General features: G+C 38.9%; 1 protein-coding gene across 6 annotated transcripts in view; it reads left to right on the top strand.

Moving 5' to 3' along the window:
* The window catches only part of USP12 (ubiquitin specific peptidase 12), a 148,039-nt gene that overhangs the window by 78,605 nt on the left and 48,331 nt on the right, over nt 1-21,103 (top strand). For all 6 annotated transcript variants that reach the window (XM_074021758.1, XM_074021760.1, XM_045376976.2 and 3 more), the window contains 3 exons: nt 2,942-3,018; nt 3,136-3,219; nt 17,244-17,441. In XM_074021758.1, the coding sequence (XP_073877859.1) occupies nt 2,942-3,018; nt 3,136-3,219; nt 17,244-17,441 (359 nt within the window). The remainder of the gene's footprint in view (nt 1-2,941; nt 3,019-3,135; nt 3,220-17,243; nt 17,442-21,103) is intronic.

Here is a 21,103-nt window from a genome sequence, read left to right as displayed (position 1 = left end):
GATCTCAGCTCACTGCCACCTCCGCCTCTGGGTTCAAGTGATTCACCTGCCTCAGCCTCCCAAGTAGTTGGGATTACATGCATGCACCACCATACCTGGCTAATTTTGTATTTTTAGTAGGGACGGGGTTTCTCCATGTTGGTCAGGCTGGTGTTGAACTCCCGAACTCAAGTGATCCGCCCACCTTACCCTTCCAAAGTGCTGGAATTACAGGCGTGAGCCACCGGGCCTGGCTGGCAGAGCAGAAGTTTTTAATGTTTTAATAAAGTCCAACTTTTTCTTCCATGCATTGTACTTTTGGTGTTGTATCTAAAAAGTCATCAATAAACTAAACGTCCCTTAGAATTTCTCCTATGTTATCTTCTAGGAATTGTATAGTTTTTCATTTTTAAATTTATGTCTATGATCCTTTTTGAGTTAATTTCTGTATAAGGTATTATAAGGTTTATTCTGGGTTAATTTTTTTGCATGTGGATGTCCATCTGCTCCAGCATCATTTGTTGAAAAGATGATTCTCCATTGAATTGCCTTTGCTCCTTTGTCAAAGATGAGTTGACTCTATTTGTGTGAGCATGTTTCTGGGCACTCTCTTCTGTCCTGTTGGTCTGTATATCTGTTCTTTCCCCATTACCATGCTGTCTTGATTACCGTAGCTTTAGAGTAAATCTTAAAGTCAGGTAGTCTTGGTCCTCTGACTTTGTTCTTCTTCAATATTTTGTTGGCTTTTCTGGGTCTTTTGCCTCTCCATGTAAACTTTAGAATCAAGTTTGTCGATATCCACAAAATAACTTGCTGGGATTTTGATAAGGATTTTGCTGAACCTATAGATCAAGTTGAGAAAAAAATATCTTGACAAAATTGAGTCTTCTTATCCAAGTATATGCACTATCTCCCCTTATTTACCACTTTTTTTTGCTATCTTTCATTGGAGTTTGGTAGTTCTTCCTCGTATCAATGCCACGCGTGTTGTGTTAGATTTCTATTTAAGTATTCATTTTTGGGGGTGCTAAGCACCAACTATGCCAGGTAGAAGATGGTAGATGAGTAAGACATAAGCCTCTGATCTCAAGATACTCCTGTGGTAATGAAGACTGGCAAACCAGTGTTCAGGCAATTCCAGTACAGTGTGTTATTGTATGTGTATGCACAGGATGCCATGCCAGCCAGAGAATGGTAGACCTAATCCAGGTGGGAGTGGGAAGGATTTGGACAGGTGAGGGACGGGCTTCCTGGAGGAGCTTATGCTTGTATTTTAGAAATGCAACTGGTAACGTCTCAGGTGGTAGGAAGCTGGTGTCTGCAACACCCTTTTCCGGTGTTCTCTATGAGGGTTCCTTCTCAGTCTCATTCATTGGCTTCTCTTTTTCCATTCTTTAAATATGGGTGTTCCCCAGGTTTCATTGTCGGTTGCTTCTCACTCTGCATTGGGAGGATCATGATCCTGTTCCATTTTATTATCACATGTGCTGATGAGTCTCAACTCCAGATCTCCACCCTAGACTTATTCCCTGAGTTTTAGACTAGGATCTCCCCATATTGCGTATGACGTGACATTAGGACATATTAGTCCAATAGCAGCCAGATGTCTTCACAACCACTTTGGAGAGTGAAATACTGCCCTACTTGGTGACCACTTGGCACCAACCCAATTGCAAATATAAACGTAGTAATTCATGCGCCCAGGTGATCTAGAACATCCTTGTGTCTAGGTTTTTACATGATCATAAAAGTGAACATTTCAAATGACCCCTGAGGCAGTGTCTGAGGACTTCTTTTTGAGGAATACAAAATTGATTTTGAGAAACACCAGACTGTATAACTTTTACTTCTCTATAGCTTACATGTAAATTCCTGCCTGATCTGGCTTTAGCCTACCTCTGCCATACTATCTCTTGTCACCCTACCCACTTTTCTACAAAATTGATGTATTTTCCTTAAACATATCATGTTCTCTTTTTTTTCTCTCTGAGTTGTCTGTGTTTCCCCTTCTTTTTCACCAGACTTTTTGAGACTCAGGTCAGTTATCTTGTAGTGTTAATGTATCTTCCATCGCACAGTGGAATGGCATCTTAGAGAAGGGGTTTAGGTCCTACGGTTAGCTTAATGTTGAAGTCAAGGAAAGTCAAAATCACCATTGGAACTCCCTTCAACTGTCTATAAAATACGCTCTGCACAGTACCCTGGTTTACTTACATTTGCATAAATACATACTATGTACAGCCACATGTTCTATGACAACTTACTGAGCTTATAATCTCGATGCAGTATTAAAATGGGATGGTGTTTGCTTAACTGAGTGGATGAGAGGCCCAGGGAGCTGAGTCAGACGTATCTTCTGTTGCACGTGTACCTTCAGGATGGACTTGCTGATAGATATAGCTAGGAAGATTTATGTCTAAAGTTCTGTCCTATTCCAATTCACATGAGCAAGTGATAACTTTCTAAGATTATTTACCCATAAATCAAACAAAACTTTATATTACATTTTTAGGAGAAATAAAGTCAGTCACAAATGAAGAATGTAATTTAACATTTTGGGCTAAATTTTTTTTTTTAATGACAAAACAATACAGATGTCCTGTGTGAAGCATTTTTGTTCAGTCTTGGCCTATGTTTTTTTAAGAATCAGTGTGTATGGTACAGTTTATTTCATGCTTTAAAATAACACAAAGACTTTGGAAAATCATGAACTCTCACATCATACTAGCCTTTGCCAGAGAGAGTCAGTCAAAAGTGTACTTTGGTGTTTTATTTATACATCTGGTATGGGTTGTTTATTCAGTGTCCTTTTGGATAATCCAAATTAAGTAGTTTTCTTTTGAACTTGAGGGAAAAGAATTGTTTACTTACTAATAGTAATAGAATGCATTTAATTCTGTTAATTGGGAACTGTGGTTTACTAGTATTTGAAAAAATCAAAGATAATTCACTATTTTTACAGATAAGCAGCAAAGATGAAGATTTTTTAGACCTTTCTGTTGATGTGGAACAAAATACATCAATTACTCACTGCTTAAGGTATATGTAGAATTATTTAGTTTGAAATTTAATAATTATTTTTAGTCTGGAATATTTTTTAAATGGATAATGATTTCCTGGTATCTACAAAATAAATTTGTTTTGAATTTCACACAGGGGTTTCAGCAACACAGAAACTCTATGCAGTGAATACAAGTATTACTGTGAAGAGTGTCGCAGCAAACAGGAAGCACACAAACGGTAATTTAGTGCTTTATGGATTTTTAAGTGATTTTTTTTTTTGCAATTGGTTTTGGAGGTGGGCTTGGAAAAACAATCTAGGAAAATTTAAATTGAGTAAAAATTCTTAATTCTATCACTAACAGTTAATGTTCATTAAGTATTACTAGGTAAATGATATTCTACTTGATGTTTCTTTTACAAAAACTCTGTACCCTCAAGTGATTTCCTATGTCTAGCAATTATTTAATCATCATAAACCAGTACAGCTAAAATATTTGGCTTTGAGGCTTTCCTGATGATGTAAACTTTTTTCTTGGTGAAGAGAGTTGAGGGAGATAGGACTCCCCATTCTCCATCCCCCACACCCCCAGTTTCTGCTTTTCCTACATAGGATGTTGTACATTCTCTTAGCGTGTTATTGTAAGACTGGTTTGGTATCAATAAATGGAATAATAAACATCATCATCATCATCATCATCACTTCTTATTTTGAAACAATCTCAAACTCAGAAAAGTTGCATGAATAGACCAAGAAAGCTTTTTTACCCTAAATATCATTTGAAGGTGAGTTACTAATATGTACCTCATGGCCCCTGGCACTTTAATAGATATTTCCCAGTAACAGGGACGTTCTCCTATGTTCCCACATCCATCCAAATCAGGAAAGTAACACTGACATGCTACTGTTACCACAAACCTTATTTTGGTATCACAGGATGTCCTGGTAATGACCTTTATAGAAGAAGGATTCTGTTCAGAATCCCACATTACATTTAGCATTCGATCTCTTTAGTCTTTTTCAATTTGGAACAGTTTCTCAGTCCTTTCTTGACATTAATGATACTGACTTTTGAAAATCGTAAGTTAGTTATTTTGTAGAATGTCCCTCTTTGGAGTTTGTCTCATGTTTTGCTGTGGTTAGATTCAGGTTATGTATCTTGGACAGGAATCTTACAGTGTTTTTCTCATCGTGTCCTGTTAAGTAGCATATGTGACTTGATTTGTGCCGTGTGTTGGGGGTATCCCCAAGATCACTCCTAGGACAGGTGATTTCCTAGAAGGACTCACAGTGCTCAACACCCAGGCATGCTCACAGCTAAGATTTATTACAGGAACTGGATACAAAACACAGTCAGCAAAGAGAAAACCAGGCAAGTGCCCGGAAGTAACTGTCCCAGTGGAGTCACAAAAGACAGTTAATTCTTCCCACATTGAATTGTGACAACACAGGAAGCTCATTACAGACTGAGTGCCCTGAGTTTTTATTTGGGGCTAGTCATGCAGGTACCCTCTGCCTACCATGCCCCCGAATTCCAGACTCCCAGAAAGAAAGCAGGAGTTCAGCATAAACTGTCTTGTTTGTTCAAACAATTTAGGCACAGCGAGACACTTATTATTTGGCAAGCGGTGGGAACATGTCCGAAATCCAAGTTTCCAGATGCTAAAAGGACCATCCACGCAAGCAGGCCTTTCTAAGGATAGTTTGAGGCGATGTGAATCCCTTTCTGAACCTCCCATTACTGTTCTTGGCTGTTGTTGAATGTTTGAGTGAAAGTTGCCCAGATGTTTTACAGAGTTCTTCATGTTAATCTTTACTTTTTCTTGTTGTAATTTAGAAGTGTTTTGTGTAGAAGTATTTTGAGATTGTAAATATTTCATTCTTCATTGAACTTTCATTTTATTCACTTTTAAAATCTTACAGTGGACTCAAAGGTTCCTGTTTTATTCAATGGATTGTTATCCATTAGCATTCTTACTTCCATGCTCACATTATCTACAATCTGGCCAGGGGGAGCTCCTCCAAGCTGGCTCTTCTCTTGATGTGCCCAGTCATTCTCCAGGATTTCTTTCCTTTCTGACTCAAGCTCTTCAGGCTTGTTTTGCTCTTTCTTTGCCCCTACTCTGGAATAAGCCATTTCTCCAAGGAGCCCTGGTTTCTCTTAGGGGAAAACGATAAACTAAGACCTTGTGTAGTTGGGCTCATTGCTATTGGAATGTCATTGTTCCTGAGCCTGCTTAGTGAGCAGAGCTAGAGGATAGATGAGTATTTATAAATATACACACACAATTTCATATCTGCATTTATTTCTCTTCTACATCTATTGATCTCTTTATCTGTATTGAAAACCATGAATACCCAGTGATAATCTTCTTGTAGCCACCACCGTAATATTTGTAATTCCTTTCTCCGACAGTACAGTTGGCTGCTCTTATCCTTACTGTATTTACTTATTTGGTCAGCGCACCTTTAGGTAACCCAGCTTGTTCTCTCTACCTTCCTGCCCCCACTCCCTGCATGCATATGCGCGTGAACACACAAACACACACACATCCTTCCCCACTATATTAACTTATTTGGTCGGTGCACTTTTTGGTAACCCAGCTTATTCTGTCTGCCTTCCTGCCCCCGCTCCCTGCATGCACACACATGCATAAACACACACACCCTTTTCTGCTTGGGCTTCGCCTTCTCCTGCCTGTACAGATGTCTGTTATTTGGCGCCATCAAATAGTTGAACCGAGTTGTTCTTTAAGGGAGGGGAAGAGCTCAGATTTTTAAGTGATTATGTTTTTGTTTTGGTCACAGACATTTCCTAGGAAGGGAAGTGTTTTTGGTAATGGACCACAGAATCAAAATAGATTACTCACTGTTTCTGTCCATTAGTGTATATGATGGGGAGCACCTCAAAGAAGTTTAATCAGAGGGATAGGGGCTAAGGCATTACATTCATCCTGAAAACGCCTTCGAAAGTACCTAAGACCATTGGATAAGTAAGAGTCAGGGACTAAATGTAGCTAAGAGAAATACACCTTTCAGACTACTGACTGTAGGGAGGAAGGCCCATCTGTGAGCAAAAGCCACCCTTTCCCTCGAATGATGGTTATACAAGTAATCACATGTGAGAAATTGAGAATTGTCTGTAAAATCGAGCTCTTTGTTTTAAAGATATGAAATTTTAATGTATTAGAAAATACATGAAGAATGTGTATTCTTTGTAAATAAATTAGAAAATACAGATAAATGTAAATCAAGAATCACTATAAAAGCTATAAAATGTTAACATTTTTGTATATATCTTAGATTTTTAAAGTGTGTATGTATATACATACATAGTCCCCAAAATGCTATCAAACTTTATGTGCAAGTTTGAAACTTTTTTCACTTAAAAAATTGCGACCATGTTAATGAAAAAATATTTTTATATCCTTAGGAGGTGGTGCATTGTGTGTGTGTCTGTGTGTGTGTGTGTAATTTTATATATATGTGTATATATGTGTGCATATATATAAAATATATATATATGTGCATGTATATATGTATATATTTTTTAAAGAGACAAAAGATCTCTCTCTGTCACCTAGACTGGAGTCCAGTGGTGCGATCTTAGCTCACTGTAGCTTCAGACTCCTGGGCTTAAATGATCCTCCTACCTCAGCCTTCTGTATAGCTGGGACTAGAGATGTGTGCCACCGCACCTGAATAATTTATTGAATTTTATTTTTTACGCAGGATCTTGCTATGTTGCCTAGACTGGTCTTGATCTCCTGGCCTCAAACAGTCCTCCTTCCTCAGCCTCTGGTGTGGCTGGAATTACAGGAGCCAGATACCACGCCTGCTGTGTAGTAGTTATTTTTTTTGTATGAACATACCATAGTACCATGTATCTACCAGTTGTCTAAATCTAACAATTTAGATTTTTTTACACTGTTATGAACAGTAAACAGTTTTGTGTGTATATACACATATTCCCCACATATTTTTGGACACTTTGTAGGATGAATTATGCATAAGTTCCTGGAAAGACAACTTTACAGAAGTTACGTATTTCTCATTAGGATCTAGCATCAGCCTTTCTGATAATTTGTGGTGTGATATTGAGCAGTTTATTTAGTATTTTTGACCTTTACTTGGATGAATTCACTTCTGAAAGTTTATAGTTTTCAGTTTTGGAATAATAGGATAAGCTTGTGTTGAGTATACAGATCATAGTTCTTACTAAAAAACCAAAAATCAATTTGACGGCCAGACGTGGTGGCTCACACCTGTAATCCCAGCACTTTGGGAGGCCAGGGTGGGCAGATCGCCTAAGGTCAGGAGTTGAAGACCAGCCTGGCCAATATGGTGAAATGCCGTCTCTACTGAAAATAAAAAAATTAGCCAGGCATGGTGGCACACATCTGTAATCCCAGCTACTCTGGAGGCTGAGGCAAGAGAATTGCTTGAACCTGGGAGACAGAGGTGGCAGTGAGCGGAGATGGCATCACTGCACTGCAACCTGGGCAGCAGAGTGAGACTCTGTCTCAAAAAAAAAAAAAAAAAAAAAAGAAAACATTCCATTATAATAGTATTAGAAACAATAAAATACTTAAGAATAAATTTACATGGCAGAAGACTTGTATATTGAAAATTGTAAGATGTTACTGAAAGAAATTAAGATACAAACAAATGGAAACACATCCTATGTTAGTGGATGGAAGACTTAATATTGTTAAAATGTCCATACTACCCAAAGCAATCTAGGGATTCAGTGCAGTCCCTATAAAAATTCCTATGGCATTTTCTGCAGAAATAGAAAAAAACATCCAAAAATCCACGTGGAATCACAAAAGACCTTAAATAGTTGAACAATCTTGAGAGAGAAGAACAAAACTGGAGGCATTAAACTTCTGATTTCAAAATATATTTCAAAAATACAGTAATTAAAACAGTATGCTACTGGCCTAAAGACATATGGACCAGGTGGAACAAAATGGCCTAGAAATAAAACCATACATATGCAGGCAACTGATCTTCAACAAGGGTGCCAAGAATACACAGTGGGAAAAGGATAATGTCTTCAGCAAATGGTGTTGGGAAAACTGAATATCCACACGAAAAAGAATAAAGTTGAACCCTTACCTTACATCATCTACAAAAATTAGCTCAAGATGGATTTAAGACCTAAAACTATAGAACTTTTTTATTTTCATTTTTTCCATCTCACTCTGTCGCCAGGCTGGAGTGCCTCCCCCTCCCGAATAGCTGGGACTGCAGGCACGCACCACTACACCTGGCCAATTTTTGTATTTTTAGTAGAGATGGGATTCCACCGTGTCTTGAACTCCTGACCTTAGGTGATCCACACACCTCAGCCTCCCAAAGTGCTGGGATTACAGGCATGAACCACTGCCAAATGTTAATTTCTTTCTTTTCTTTTCTTTCTTTTTTTTTTTTAGAGATGGAGTCTAGCTCTGTCGCCCAGGCTGTAGTGCAGTGGCATGATCTCAGCTCACTGCAACCTCTGCAACCTCTGCCTCCCAGGTTCAAGCGATTCTCCTGCCTCAGCCTCCTGAGTAGCTGGGACTATAGGCATGCGCCACCACGCCCAGCTAATTTTTGTATTTTTAGTAGAGATGGGGTTACATCATCTTGGCCAGGATGGTCTCAATCTCTTGACCTCGTGATCTGCCCACCTCGGCCTCCCAAAGTGTTGGGATTACAGGCGTGAGCCACCACGCCCGGACAATAATTTGTTTGTGTGTGTGTGTGTATAAATGCAAACATGGATTTATGAGTGACAAATTTCAAGTGCATATTTTTATTGTAGTTAAAAAGATAGCAAAATACATAACCTAGTTTGAGACCAGCCTGGCCAACAAGGTGAAACCCCGTCTCTACTAAAAATACAAAATTTAGCCAGGCATGGTGGCAGGAGCCTGTAATCCCAGCTACTTGGGAGCCTGAGGCAGGAGAATCACTTGAACCTGGGAGGCAAAGGTTGCAGTGAGCCAAGATGGCGCCATTGCACTCCAGCCTGGGTGACAAGAGTGAGACTTCATATCAAAAAACAGAAAAAAAAAAAAGAAATCTCCCAGAAAGGTTCATCCTGAGAACACTGAAGAATGATTTTTGGGAATGTTAATGATGTACCACAAAATCTGTATTTTATGATCAAATGATTTGCTGTATAATATTTTATTTTAGATATTCATGCTCCTGAAGACTCACAAAATAAAGGAAACTTTATCCAGCCTTTTCCAGGATTTACTTGCACATAGACTCCGTTTATATAGCATGCCTATTGAACTTTGTAAATAGCGCAGTTCCGGAAAGATAGTGGTTTGGGAAATGTCACTCTAATGGTCATCTATACGTTTATCCCATGGGAGGTTAAAGCATAGAGGTGAGAGGACAGTGATCACCCTGGGGAACTGTAATGAGAAGGGATTGATGGCTGCTTCAGGTGTTGATTTCCTGTCCCTGGCTGCTGGCATGGGGGTGAGGGGGAGGCTGAGGCTGAGGTCTTAGAGAACAGCACATTGCATTTCACTGTACAGCACCTCGCAGATCCTGCGGTTTTTACAGATTGAAGGTTTGTGTCAACCGTGTGTTGAGCAAGTCTATCGGTGCAGTTTTTCCAACAGCATGTGCGTACATTTCCTGTTTCTGTCACATTTTTGGTAATTCTTGCACTATTTCAAACTTTTTCATTATTATATTGTTACGGTGATATGTGATCAGTTATCGTTGATGTTACTATGTTAATTGTCTTGGGAGCACCATAAACTGCACCGGTTTAAGATGAAGAACTTGGCTAGGCACGGTGGCTCACACCTGTAATCCCGGCACTTTGGGAGGCTGAGGTGGGCAGATCATCTGAGGTCAGGAGTTGGAGACCAGCCTGACCAATGTGGTGAAACCCCATCTCTACTAAAAATAACAAAATTAGCCAGGTGTGGTGACACATGCCTGTAATCCCAGCAACTTGGGAGGCTGAGGCAGGAGAATCACTTGAACCCAGGAGGTGGAGGTTGTCGTGAGCCGAGATCGCGCCATCGCACTCCAGCCTGGGCAACAGGAGCGAAACTCCATTTCGAAAAAAAAAAGATGAACTTAAATGTTGTGTGTTATGACTGCTCCACCAACCTGACGTCTCCCCCCCCACCACCTCTCTCTCGGGCCTCTTTATTCCCCGAGACACAACAATATTGAAATTAGGCCAGTTAATAACCTTACGTGGCTTCTAAGGGTTCAAGTGAAAAGAAATATTTGCATGTCTCTCACTTTAAATGAAAAGCTAGAAATAAGCTTAATGAATAGGGCATGTTGAAAGCCAAGATAGGCTGAAAGCTAGGCCTCTTGCACCAAACAGCCAAGATGTGAGTGCAAATAAAAAGTTGTGAAAGATAATTAAAAGAGCTACTCTAGTGAACCCACAAATGATAAGAAAGCAAAACAGCCTTATTGCCGACATGGAGAAGTTTGGGTGGCCTGGTTAGAAGATCAGACTAGCCACAACATTCCCTTAAGCCAAAGCCTAATCCAAAACAAGGGCCTGTCTTCAATTCTGTGAAGGCTGAGAGAGGTGAGGAAGCTGCAGAAGAAAATTTTGAAGCCAGCAGGGGTGGGTTCATGAGGTTTTAAGGAAAGAAGCCATCTCCATAAGATAATAGTACAAGATGAAGCAGCAAATGCTGATCTAGAAGCTGCAGTAAGTTATCTAGATTGCCTAGCTAAAATAATTGTTGATGGTGGCTACACTAAACAACAGATTTTCAATATAGAGGTAACAGTTTTCTATTGGAAAAAGAGGGCGTGTAGGACTGTCATAGCTAGAGAGAAGTCAGTGCCTAGCTTCAAAGGACAGGCTGATTCTCTGGTTAGCAGTTAATGCAGCTGGTGACTTTTAAGTTGAAGCCAGTATTCATTTACCGTCCCTAAAATCCTTGAGTTCTTAAGAATTATGCTGAATCTACCCTGCCTGTGCTGTAGAAAAGAAACAAAGCCTGGATGACAGCACATCTGTTTACAGTATGATTTACTGAATATTTTAAGCTCACTATTGAGACCTGTCACTCAGAAAAAAGATTTCTTTCAAAATATTATTACTCATTGATAATACATGTGATCACCTAAGCACTCTGATGGAGACACACAAAGAGATTGATGTTGTTTTCATGCCCGCTAACATAAGCTCCATTCTGCAGCCCATGAATCAAGGAGTTATTTTGACTTTCAAGTCTTATTATTTAATATTTTTTAAGGCTATAGCTGCCATAGATTGAGATTCCTCTGATGGATCTGAGCAAAGTAAATTGAAACCCTTTTGGAAAGGATTCACAATTCTGGATGCCATTAGAATATTTGTGATTCATGGGAGGAGGTAAAAATATTAACATTAGCAGAAGTTTGGAAGAAGTTCATTCCAGCCCTCATTGATGGCTTCGAGGGGTTCAGACTTCAGTGGAGGAAGTCACTGAAGATGTGGTAGAAACACCAAGAGAACAAGAATTAAGAGCCTGAAGATGTGACTGAATTGCTGCAATCTCATGATCAAATTGCTGCAATCTCATGGTTTGTTGAGATGGAATCTACTCCTGGTGAACATGCTGTGAACATTGTTGAAATGACAACAAAGGATTTAGAATATTACATAACCTTAGTTGATAGCAGCATCAGGGGTTGAGAGGATTGACTCAATTTTGAAAAGTTCTGTAGATAAAATGCTATCAAACAGCATCACATGCTACAGAGAAATCTGTGAAAGGAAAAGCCAGTTGATGTGGCAGACGTTCTTACCTTATTTTAAGAAATGGCCTCAGCCTGGAGCTTGCAGTAAGCCGAGATCGCGCCACTGCATTCCCCTCCAGCCTGGGCGACAGAGCAATACTCTGTCTCAAAAAAAAAAAAAAATTGCCTCAGCCACCCCGACCTTCAGCAGCCACCATCCTGATAAGTCAGCAACCATCAACCTTCAGACAAGACCCTCCACTGGCAGGAAGATGATGATTCTCTGAAGGCTCAGATGATCATTAAGTTTTCAGCAATAAACTATTTTTAAACCAAGATAACAGACTTTTCTTCAGACATAATGCTATTACATACTTAATAGACTACAGTATAATATAAGCATAACTTTTATATGCACTGGGAAACCAAAAATGTGTATGACTTGCTTTATTGCGGTCTTCACTTTATTGCAGTCTTCACTTTATTGGAGTGGCCTGGAACTGAACTTTCTGTATCTCCAAGGTATGCCTGTATTTCTGTCACTACTCTGTGGGATCCAATGATTAGTGACAATGGACTGGGAGCTGAGCTCTTTGCCTTCTCATCTTTCCTCTCTCAAGTCTCTTTACTCTCCCTTTATTCCGTATGTGCCTGACCCCACTTTTGGGACCAGTCCTGTTCTTACCAGTTGTTGAAGAAGACCCATGCATGGCCAGGTGACTCAGCATCACATTGTCATGGCCACAGTCCATCTCTGAGTATCTGCCCTAGATTTAATGATTGAATTGCTTCCTGTTTGTGAGATGAAGGCCCTTCCTTTTGCTTCATTTTCTTAACTAGATTCATATCTTTTTCCCCTGTAGTCAGTCCCAGTCATGGTAACTTGTGTAGTATCATGTGAAATCATATCGGCAATAGGGATTTGCCTTGCTATAGTCAACATCTCCGACCACCTCTTGCGCACACAGCCCCATGCAGGTCTTCTAGAATCTGAGTTGGGTGGGTCCTTCCATCTGTTGAGAAGTTGGTGCCTCCTGGCTCCCTGCCTACATGCCTACCTGGATCTCCAGATGTCCGTCCCTCAATAGTACGTTTTTTACACATGTTGGGGTATGCCATGAGCCTCATTTGTGCCTGTGACCCATCCCCCATTTTGACACATGCTGGAGTTTAGGTTCTGCTACCTAAATGTCCTCTCATTGCTTATATCTCACGGAGTCACCTTAGTGACTTTCTCACATAAAACATTCTATTCGCCCTGACCCCCTCATTGTAATGTGTCACAATTAATCCTTGTTGATGGCACCTTTTAAAAGGGCATGGAATTCAGTCCTTGGAACTGAACGTCTGTACAATTATTAAGCTTTTCTGTGTGGTCAGGACTTACGTGCTGACAGGATGTTGGTAAGCTCTTAAGTGCCTGTGGCTGGGGTATTACATTCATCTGTGGCAGAGCTTGCACATAGTGTCCTCTGGATCACATTCCATCTGTAGAACTCTGTTTGGCTCACACAGTTTATAAAAATAGGAAATTTACTTTAAAAAGGGTTTCTGACTTGAGAAAAACAGCTGATTCCACTGGATTCCGGGGTCTGCATTCCATCCTGTACTGGTGTTGCTTGCCTGCGGCAGGATAGTTGGTATTCCAGTTGAGGGTGGTTGCGGGCAATGTCAGTCCTTCCTCCAGCTCCTCCCCTAGCCTTTTGGACTACTTAGTACCTGATGGCTCTGGGAAGGACTCCCCCTTGGGCTACTGGAGAAGGGAGTTTCTGGGAATTTGGTTCAAATTCCCAGTTTTTGACCAGTCACTGACAGGTGCTAAAGAGCATATGAAACCCCAGCTACCTTGTGGTCAAGAGAAATCGGAGGTGAAATTTAGACTCCAGGGTTTCTCTTGACACTGAGCTGAAGCCACTCTTCCTGGGATTTTGCTTGAGATTGAATCCTTACCTGCTTTCCTTCCCCCCACCCCCCCCACCATACACAGGGAGCATGACATTAATAAATCACAGGCCTGGGAATTCCTGTCTCAGGGTCTGCCCTAGGGAACAGGACCTAAAATGAGAGGATGTTGTAGTCTCATAATAATGATCCATTTAAAAATGTATTCTGATTTCCTTTGTGATGTTCTGTTTGTCCTATGGCTTATTTAGAAATGTGTTGCTTAGTTTCCGTAGCTAGGGGGTTTTCTAGATTTTTTTTTTTTTTTTTTTTTTTTTTTTTTTTTTTGAGACGGAGTCTCGCTGTGTCTCCCAGGCTGGAGTGCAGAGGCTCACTGCAAGCTCCGCCTCCCGGGTTCACGCCGTTCTCCCGCATACTCTGATTTCATCTTTGAAATTTATTGAGATTTCTTTTATTGTCCAGTACATTAGTGAGTGTTTTGGTTGAACTTGAAAAGAATGTATATAGTGCAGTTTGGGGTTGAGTATTCCATAAATGTCAATTAAGTCCATAGGATGTTCATATTTTCCTGTCCTTACTGATTTTTTTTGTTAGTGAGAGAAGTCTGTTAAAGATTCCAATTCTGATTATGCACTTGTCTGTTTATTTCTGAAATTTGAAAAAATTTTGGAGCACATGCTTTTAAGATTGTTATGTTCTCTTAGTTAATTGACCATTATTATGAAGTATTCTTTATTTCTGGTAAGATTCCTTATCTTACATGCTTTGTCTGACATTAGTATAGCCAGCTTACTTAGGATTGGTGTTTACATGGTATGTCTTTTCCCATCCTTGTGCTTTTTTGGAATAGTTTTAAATTATAACTAGACATTATCAAGATAAGCAACCCCCTGTTATGTTATAATACAACAAGAATGCAATTTGTCATTTTAAAGATGTAAAAGCAAGAAAATGCATAGAGTTGTACCTCAGTATCAGTTGGTTCCAGGGCCCTCACCTATAGCAAAATGCATGGTTGCTCAAGTCCCTGATATAAAATGACAAGTATTTGCATATAACCTATGCATATACTCCTATGTATTTCGATACCTAATACACTGTAAATGGTATATAAATAATTGTTTTACTGTGTTTTTTAAAATGGCATTTGTCTTTTTTATTTTTAGTTATTTATTTTTTGGGTATTTTCAATTCATGGCTGGTTGAATCTGTGGATGTGGAACTCCCAATATGGAGGGCCAACTGAATAATAGAAATTCATCCAAATTTTAAGTAGTTGTTTGTGTGGTCGGTAAATGTCATTAAAAAAATAAATTTAAATAGAAAATTGATATCTGCTTACAGAAGATTTTTAAAAATCAGTGTTTATTCACACTTAAAAAGGAAAATAATCATCTCTGTCCTCCTCTTTTTTCTTCAAAATGTTTGTCTTTTGTAGAAAACACTATGTTCTAAGACAACTTTTTTTTATAAAACAATGACAGTGATCAAGACCTCCCTAATGTAACCTCCCTCGCCACAAGTTGGAATGGAAGGAAAGCCAGAATCTTATACATTCTTTGGTGTTTTGCTGGTCTTAGTGTTTTGAACAGGAAGTCAACTTCTTTTTTCTTCCTTCTGCTGCAAAATCTACATGAGTTTCACACTCCTTACACGTATGTTCAAGCAGTTTTCTGCTTTTTCTTCTGGAACCATTTCAATATGAGGGAAATTTTGTAAGCTAGTCTCTCATCATCTTTAAAATATGGCTCCACACTTATTTTTGCTTGACAATTCCATGGATAGCTGGTTTCTTTGTGGTAGCCAGCACTTCTCCCCTGGGAGGATCTTTGGCAAATAGGATTCATACTCTTCATGTGTTGTCTTATCAAACATTGTATCTGCTATTACTGAGACATTTTCTCTTTTCTGCATTTGGACTCCCCCCGCCTTGTGTAATTGCTAAAAACACATTTTCCCTAACCATCAGGCCAAGTTCATTCTCTTTCCTCTTCCTAGTCTTACCTGACTGCCATTTATTAATAGTACACTGACACTCATTTTATGCTGAGAAAATTTGTCTTTTGCATCTACCATCCATTGGAAATTCTCAAAGGATACCTTGATGTTTTGTAAAGATTTCGTTTCAGGAACTCTACATGGGTAATTCATAGTTGAATTAAATTTTATGTATAATTTTACATCCTGACTTCTTAAATATTTTCCCATGTCACCTGGAAACTTTCATCAGCAGTGTTTTATTTAAGTTGTACAACACTCTGTTATGTTTGAAGTCTAATTTATTTCTACATTTCCTGTTGTTGAATAGTTGGGATTTTTTACAATGTAAAAGAACTCTACAAGTAGATAATTCTCATAAGGGATGTTTTTGAGATTATATATTTAATTTATGTTTCTAGAAATAGGATTAGTGAGACAAAGGCCGTAAAGGCTCCCAATTCATATTGCTGGATTGCTTTCTAGGAGTGACTAGTTGTTTACCTTTACTTTGGCTAATGTTTCCAAAAGGCCAAGTTACTCGAATAGTAAGTAATTTAGGAATAATAAGCTATCCACCATATTTAAGACATGTAGAATGCAGATTTAGTATAATGTTATAAAATGATTTTTCACTTATTAGAGACAGTGGCTTACCATATATCTCACTTGTTTAAATTGTGAGGAGTATTTTGCTTCACCAGACCCATTTAAAATTCAGTTCTGCAACATTTGGCATCTATCCTATGTCAGGCATGTTGCTAGATAGTGGGGAAATAAAAATGAAGGGAATGCTTTCTAGCTGCCACGAGTTCAGGGCCTAGAAGAAAAGAACCGTAATCACCTAAAATTGTTACCATGTAATAAGCTTGACATATATAAAGTGAACCTGTAAAGCGCTGATGGAGGATTGAAGAGAGCAGGTATTTGTGCCAGAGGGTGTGACATTTGAGCTGAGCCATTAAAAGAATAGATTTTTAGGTGAAGTAGGAGTACAAAGGCACTCTCAGGGAGAAATGGCATTTAAAGGCATAATAAAGATTATTTAGAACATGAAGAACAGCCTGTGTTTCACAATTAAAAACTTAACTCCTAAGTTTCCAGGTTATTTTATTCCCTTTCTAGGATATACATAGTCATTTTTCTTAATATGGAATTATTTCTTGTCTCTGACAAGCACCTTGAATGGTCTGTAGCGCTTTTGTTGTTTTAGTCTCCTATTGTCAGTCTGTACCTGCCATCATATAGATTGATAGAAAAACTAGATTTCAGTCTACCCAAGTCCAAAGGAATTGTCAGTTTCAAGAAACTTGTTTTCCCTCTACCACTCTTGAGCACCCTGTGCATTTAGCCTTATTATAAGAGATGTGTGTTTGAAAAATACAGATTCCTTAACCAAGGACTAATGCCATTCCATCTGTTTCGGAGCCATGTTGAGTGCTATGTCAAATTATGTGGTGTGGCGATGATCGGTAGGGTGGGGTCGTCCTAAGATGTTCAGAACATTGTTTTGTCATTATAAAAATAATTGGTAGAAATGTGCGAAACTGGGCAGTGCTGGGCTATTAAAACTGACCATTGACTATCTGTTCGTTGGATATCATAGTTTGATAATTCAAGGACATGGTGGATATCTTTTGTGAAATTTTGTTTTCATTTTTATTTTTAATAGGATGAAAGTTAAAAAACTGCCCATGATTCTAGCTCTACACCTGAAGAGATTTAAATATATGGATCAACTTCATCGATATACAAAACTCTCTTACCGGGTAGTTTTCCCTTTAGAACTTCGTCTATTTAACACTTCAGGTGATGCCACCAATCCAGACAGAATGTACGACCTGGTTGCTGTTGTGGTTCACTGTGGAAGGTAATTGCAACTCCGGGGACATAGTAGTGGAATTTCTAGGTTAGAAGAGCAGTGTATATTCAAGATGTTCATGAATTATTCAAATGCAGAACTTTTAGAAATTCTGTATTCTTCTCAAGATAATTTTATTTCAAAATGGAGTTTTAGCTTTACATTTTATCATTCCTTAAAAATTTTATATGTTAAAATATATTGTTTTTATTTTTATTATTTATTACTCTGCAAGTACTATATCTGATTTCCTAGAACTTTGAGATCTGTTAGTTTTCCTTTTTTGGGGTGTGTGTATAGAGGGTTGTTGGTTAAAATAAATCACTTCTGAATTTAATTGCATATGTTCAGCATATCAGTGGTTGTAAAAAGCATTTAAAATGGCATTGGAAGTAATCTTCAAAGATTCATTTTTTGATTTTACCTGGGTGTGTATTTATCATTTCCTATTAGCTAATTTTGCTTTCTGTCTCCTTCTCATCTTCTTTTCCAACGTGGTATACACATCTCTGTATGAACATACATACCTGTAAGTGACCTTATTAAATACATCAAAAAATTCTCAAACTGCAAGAGCATCACATAATCAGAACTTGTATTTGGAACATAACCGTCTTCATTGACTGCTTAGAATTTCCTTTAATAATTTTAAAGCAGGCACTCATCATTTTCCCCTTGGTTTTGGGAAACTTGTACTAACAGCATGTTTTATCCAAATAAAAAAAGTTCCAGCTTTCTCCACTTCAGCCCTCCTCCCAGCTCTCTGATTAGAATTTTTTTTTTTTTTTTTTTTTTTTGGAGACAGAGTCTCGCTCTGTCGCCCAGGCTGGAGTGCAGTGGTGCCATCTCGGCTCACTGCAAGCTCCGCCTTCCGCATTCAAGCCATTCTCCTGCTTCAGCCTCCCAAGTAGCTGGGACTACAGGCGCCCACCACCATGCCCGGGTAATTTTTTGTATTTTTAGTAGAGAGTTTCACCGTGTTAGCCAGGATGGTCTGAATCTCCTGACCTGGTGATCCGCCTGCCTCAGCCTCCCAAAGTGCTGGGATTACAGACGTGAGCCACCATGCCCAGCCTCTGATCAGAATTTTTAAGGACAACCCGGAGGGAGCAAATACTCTGTAATAATCGTCTTGTACCTCCATTGCCTGGGTCAGCCTTGGGTCCCGTCTTTTATCCTCAGCAAGAATCTTTCTTCTACTTCTAAATTAAGAGTGATCACATCTTAAAGGAGTGAAGCAGTGTCAAGATTACTTAAAGAACCTTGGTGTAGTGATTCAGACCAGCTATTCAAAGTGAGAGAAGCCTGGATCTCAGTACCATTTCTGCCAGTTGTGGGCAGTGTGATGTTATGCAGAGTTTCCTGAAAAGGCTTCAGTTTTCTCTTCTAGAAAATGTAAATAATACTAATTACCTCATTGCTTTGTTGGGATTCAAAAGGAGATGTAAATCAGCTACTGCTACTGTCTTAGTAACAAAAATATAATACTGCCTTCTCACATCCCAGCTCTATAATATTTACTTTCTCACACCCTAATTAGACTGTTCTTTAGCCTCTTCAAATTTAGTAACAGTCCTACTCAAATTATGTTAGATTTTTAGAATTATGCTCTACTCACAAGACATTGAGTTGAGATGCCTGACTTAGATGGCAACCAGGGTCCCATCCCCACTCTCTCCTTTTAAAATTAACCCAACCCTTTCCCCACCCTGAAATCCTTGAGTCTCTTGACCCTTTGCCTTTTTAACCTTTTCTTTGGCCTCACTTGCTTCTCCCAACTTGAACTCCACAGTCAGTTAAAGCATGTTCTCACAAGCACTGTAAAATCCTCTTGCCAGCTGTCTGAATCCCTACTGTCAGAATTGTTGCAGAAAATTGCAGAGAGATGGTTATTGACTTTCCTCACAGCCCTGGTGGTCTGCCTTCACTGGGAACTCACTTCTGGTGGAGTTCTGCACAGTAGGTCTTTGGGATCCCGCCCCTACCCCGGGGTCTTACTCTCTCCTGTCTCACTCTCATTGCCTCATGCCTTCCTGCCTCTTCTCTCTGGAAGTCTTCCTTGACGCTCTTCTGCCCAGCCTCAGTCTCCACATGTTGTCTTCACATAAATACTAGATGTGCAGTGCTAGCCCTGTCTTAGTGCTTTGTGTACTGTCTTAGGATGTATGTCTGCTTCCCTTATGAGAACAGGTGCTTTTTAAAACAGGAGATAATTTGCTCGCTAATAAAAGATAATCATATTTTAGAATATTTTTCCATTGTGTATTTTATTTATCAGACTTATTTGTAGATTTGCTTCATATGAAAGTGTGGAGGGTGTGCACAGCCTCATTATCAGCATGTCAGTTCCAGTTCAGCTTGCTCCTTCTCTATCCCTGGTTCCCAGCCTAGAAGAGACTTCTAGCAAATGTTTGTTGACTAAGTATTACCCTTCAAGCCCATGTCAGAACTGGGCTCCGATTCTTGATTTCCCATCCTTCTCTCCCTTCCACCTCCTCTCTTGCTGGATATGGTCTCTCCTGTGGCTCTACTTTTATATCATATTCTGCCTTGGATTATGTTTTTGGAGTAGCTATCTCTGTCCTGAAGGGGTATTTGGGCAAGCAGTTGTTGAAATCTCTTTAATCTCCACAGCAGTCAGTAGTTACTTGCATACATTAGGCATTTATATCTGCTCAACTGAGTGTGTTTAATGTCCAGAAATCAGATGCCTAAGAAACAGCTTCCTTAGGTGGAAGTTCAGCCCTTCATCTCTCATTTCATTTTTAGTTTATGAAATTAACTTTTGTCTACTGTTCTTCAAACTAGTTCTTTGCCAAAGGAAAAAGCCGCCTAACTTTTCTCAATTTACTAGTTCTCACCCCACCCACCTCCTTTCCTTCCATCTTGTGTTCTGCAGCCTTTCTTTGATTTTTCTTGATTTCACCTTTTATAATTTTGTTTTCATTTCTGACCCTCTCCCCATAACACACAAGACCCTTTAGATGAGTCCTAAATAAATATAGAAATAGACTTAATAAAGCATTAAATGCTTTTTAAAAAGAAAGTTTTGAGGTGTCATCCTCCATAGTTTAAAAAAAATAATGTTTTTGTTGGTGTCGTTCTGTCACCTAAGGTATTTATCTTACCTACAAGATCAAATGATCTGAGAAACATAAGACATTTTAGGAGGTGGCTTATTCTAATAATCTGGTCACTACTTTTAAAATAGTGTTTAGCGTAAGGAATAATTTGTATTGAAAAGGATTTCAAATTCTGTATTAATTATAGAATTACAATAGAATAAATATAACTATATAAGCCTTTATAATGAACCGTACTTAAACTGGAAGAGGTTAAAACCTTTGTCATATCCTTTTATAAAACAAAGAATTGCTTTTGAAAGAAATTATGCCTCCTTTATTTTTATGCATGTCTACATTTATATATTCCAGATTTGTTTAAAATGAGATGCAAGGGCAATCATAGTAATAGTTATAATGGTATTAAGAATTAGGTACTTCGTATTGACTCACCATTGAGCAAAGGTCATTTGCTTTTAAAGACATTTTGTGAAGTTCAGGCTTGATTTTGGAACCAAGGATTTGATATCCTTGCCTGTTTCAAGCATCATGTTGGATCTTTCCTCAAGAAAAAAAACTATTACCAAGGGAGTGAGGCTTAGAAATAAT

Source organism: Macaca fascicularis, chromosome 17 (assembly GCF_037993035.2).
Source record: "Macaca fascicularis isolate 582-1 chromosome 17, T2T-MFA8v1.1".
In the NCBI taxonomy this organism is placed as follows: Eukaryota; Metazoa; Chordata; class Mammalia; order Primates; family Cercopithecidae; genus Macaca; species Macaca fascicularis.
The sequence above is the reverse complement of the archived record's forward strand: the minus strand, read 5'-3'. Positions and strand labels throughout refer to the sequence as shown.